This window comes from Microtus ochrogaster, chromosome 21, assembly GCF_000317375.1.
Source record: "Microtus ochrogaster isolate Prairie Vole_2 chromosome 21, MicOch1.0, whole genome shotgun sequence".
In the NCBI taxonomy this organism is placed as follows: domain Eukaryota; kingdom Metazoa; phylum Chordata; class Mammalia; order Rodentia; family Cricetidae; genus Microtus; species Microtus ochrogaster.
The window spans coordinates 3,472,375-3,475,318 of record NC_022022.1 but is presented as its reverse complement, the minus strand read 5'-3'; the positions used below and the strand labels follow the sequence as shown (position 1 = coordinate 3,475,318).

The 2,944-nt window shown below is 47.8% G+C and overlaps 1 protein-coding gene across 1 annotated transcript in view; it reads left to right on the top strand.

Moving 5' to 3' along the window:
• Vps72 (vacuolar protein sorting 72 homolog) overlaps positions 1–2,923 on the top strand; it is a 13,726-nt gene extending 10,803 nt beyond the window's left edge. The window contains exons 4-6 of the mRNA XM_005356994.2: positions 268–444; positions 1,205–1,349; positions 2,181–2,923. Coding sequence (XP_005357051.1) covers positions 268–444; positions 1,205–1,349; positions 2,181–2,568 — 710 coding nt within the window. The 3' untranslated portion in view covers positions 2,569–2,923. The remainder of the gene's footprint in view (positions 1–267; positions 445–1,204; positions 1,350–2,180) is intronic.
• The last annotated feature ends 21 nt before the right edge of the window (positions 2,924–2,944 follow it).

The window sequence follows — 2,944 nt, the reverse complement described above, 5'->3', positions numbered from 1 at the left end:
TTTTTGGTTTTTCGAGACAGGGTTTCTCTGTGGTTTTGGAGCCTGTCCAATGGCACACATCTTTAATCCCATTGCTCCAGTTGCAGAGGCAGGACATCTCTGAATTCAAGGTCAGACTGGCCTACATAGTTCCAGGACAGTCAGGGCTACATTGTTGGAAGCCTGTCTAACGAGAAAAAAGAAAAGAAAAGAAAGAAAGGAAAAATAAAAAGAGAGAGAGACTACAGAAATGAATTGAAAGATTTCTTCCCATGTCACTTCCTGCAGGTCGGAAGTCTATGCGTCAGTCTACAGCCGAGCACACGCGGCAGACTTTCCTTCGGGTTCAAGAGAGGCAGGGACAGTCGCGGAGGCGGAAGGGTCCCCACTGTGATCGACCACTCACCCAGGAAGAGCTGCTCAGGGAGGCCAAGATCACAGAGGAGCTGAACTTACGATCGCTAGGTCAGTTGTGGTTTGAGGAAAGGAGGCGGAGACACTGAGGCCGCAGGAGAAAAGCTGACCCCTGCAGGACCGGAGGAATGGAAATTTGAGGCAGAATAATTAGAAGGTTCACATTTAATAGTCCCAACTATTAAAGGTGCATGCCTTTAATCCAGCACTTGGGAGGCAAAGACAGGCGATCTCTGTGAGTTCAAGGCCAGCAAGAGCCACTTGAGGAGAGCATGTCTCCCTCACAGATAAACAAGGGGAACTGTCCTCAGGAATTGTATCTTAGCTGAGAACTGGACACACTCTGTCTGGTCGTCATGTTGGGGTGAAGAGCAGGTTGCCGGGCTTTGGGGTTGGGAGGAATATGCTGAGAAATGAAGGGGTTCTTATCATAAGGCCTCTGCCTACCTGAGATTCTTCCCGTACTGAGTGAGTAAGGACCCTGTGTGTATTTGAGAAAGGAAGGACTTGTGCCAGAGTGGCAGTGATTAGATTGATAAGTAAGATCATATGACAGGGCCATGAGATCTGATGGCTCAGTTGTAAAGGCACTTGCCAACATCCCCGTTGACCCGAGTTTGATCCTTGGAATCCACGTGATATACGCAGGGAACTGACTCCATAAAGTTCCCTCTGACCTCTGCGTGTGTGCACACATACATACATAAACACTCATAAATACATAAATGTAACTTAAATAGACCATGAGCCAGAGCTAGAGTGTGGGAAAAGGAAAACTGATTATTTCCTCATTTCTCCTTTGCTCCTGAAGAGACCTATGAAAGGCTTGAGGCTGACAAAAAGAAGCAGGTTCACAAGAAGCGGAAGTGCCCTGGGCCAATCATCACCTACCATTCAATGACAGTGCCACTCGTTGGGGAGCCTGGTCCCAAGGAGGAGAATGTGGACGTGGAAGGGTGAGTGACTCCCGTGCCCCTGGCTTCTCTCCCATCCCACTCCTCACCGCAGATCTCAGATCTCATCCCTTCCTGTAGCCCAGGCTAGCCCCAAACTCATGATCTACCTGTGTCTTTCTCTTTAGTACTTAGTACTGAGATCACAAATGTGAATCACCATGCCTAGTTTTTATTTGTTTGTTTCCTGAAACAGGGTTTCTGTGTACAGCCCTGGCTGTCCTTAACTCCCTCTGTAGACCAGAGCTGGCCTCAAACAGAGATCTGCCTGTGGAGTTAAAGGCATGCTCCCCACCTAGCATTTTTATTTTATTTATTTTATTTATTTCATGTTAAATGTGTATCAGTGTTTTGCTTGCGAGTATGAAGAAGGGGACAGATACCTTGTAACTGGAGTGGAAAATGGTGTGAGTTACACTTTGGGCTCCGATATCTTCGGGAGAGTAGCCAGTGCTCTTTTTTTTTTTTAAATTAGTTATTATGTACACAGTGTTCTGCCTGCAGGCCAGAAGAGGGCATCAGATGTGATTGCTGGGAATTGAACTCAGGACCTCTGGAAGAGCGTCAGTGCTCTTAACCTCTGAGCCATCTCTCCAGTCCAGCAGCCAGTGCTCTTAATTACTGAATCATCTTTCCAGCCCCATGTCCAGCTTTTTGTTGTTGTTTTTTTTTGTTGTTGTCTCTGCAGTGGCTTAAAACTCAGGGAATCATTTTTCCTCCACCTCCTGAATACTGATGTTACAGGCATGAACCACCACACCCAGCCTGACTTCTTCCTCTCTCTGCCTCTTATCTTCTCCTCAGCATTTTGTATTTTCTGTCTTTTGCCCTCAGACTTGATCCTGCTCCTGCAGCTTCTGCATTGACCCCGCACACTGGGACTGGAGCCGCCGGCGCTCCTGCTCACTGCTCACGCACCTTCATCACATTTAGTGATGATGCAACATTTGAAGAATGGTTCCCCCAAGGGCGCCCCCCGAAGGTCCCTGTGCGGGAGGTCTGCCCAGTGACCCACCGTCCAGCTTTGTACCGAGACCCTGTAACAGACATACCCTATGCCACTGCTCGAGCCTTCAAGATCATTCGTGAGGCCTACAAGAAGTACATCACTGCCCATGGACTACCACCCACTGCCTCTGCCCTCGGCCCCGGTCCCCCGGCCCCTGAGCCACTCCCTGGCTCTGGGCCCCGGGCCTTGCGGCAGAAAATTGTCATCAAGTAGACGCTTGCTCCTTAGAAACGTCTTTCTTCTGCTCACAGGTCCGCCGTTCCCTTTGTCCTCGTTCATCTTTGCTCTGGGTTTTGTTTTGTTTTAAGTCATTTCCTTCCCTAGTTCATTCTGGTTTTGTTTTGTTGTTTTTTCAATTCTAATAAAATGGTAAAATCCCTTTTGTGTGGTGGGTAGGGTTGGAGGCAAGATATGAATGTGTTAGAGTATAGGTATATTTGAGTTGTTTAGTTTTGTTTGTGATAGCGTTGAACACGAGGCCTTGTTCATGCTGGACAAATGGTCCGCCACTGAGATACCCCCTCAGCCTTGTATGTTTTCTCCCTCTTTCCCTTCTTCTTCTTTTTCCTCTCTCTCTCTTTTTTTTTTT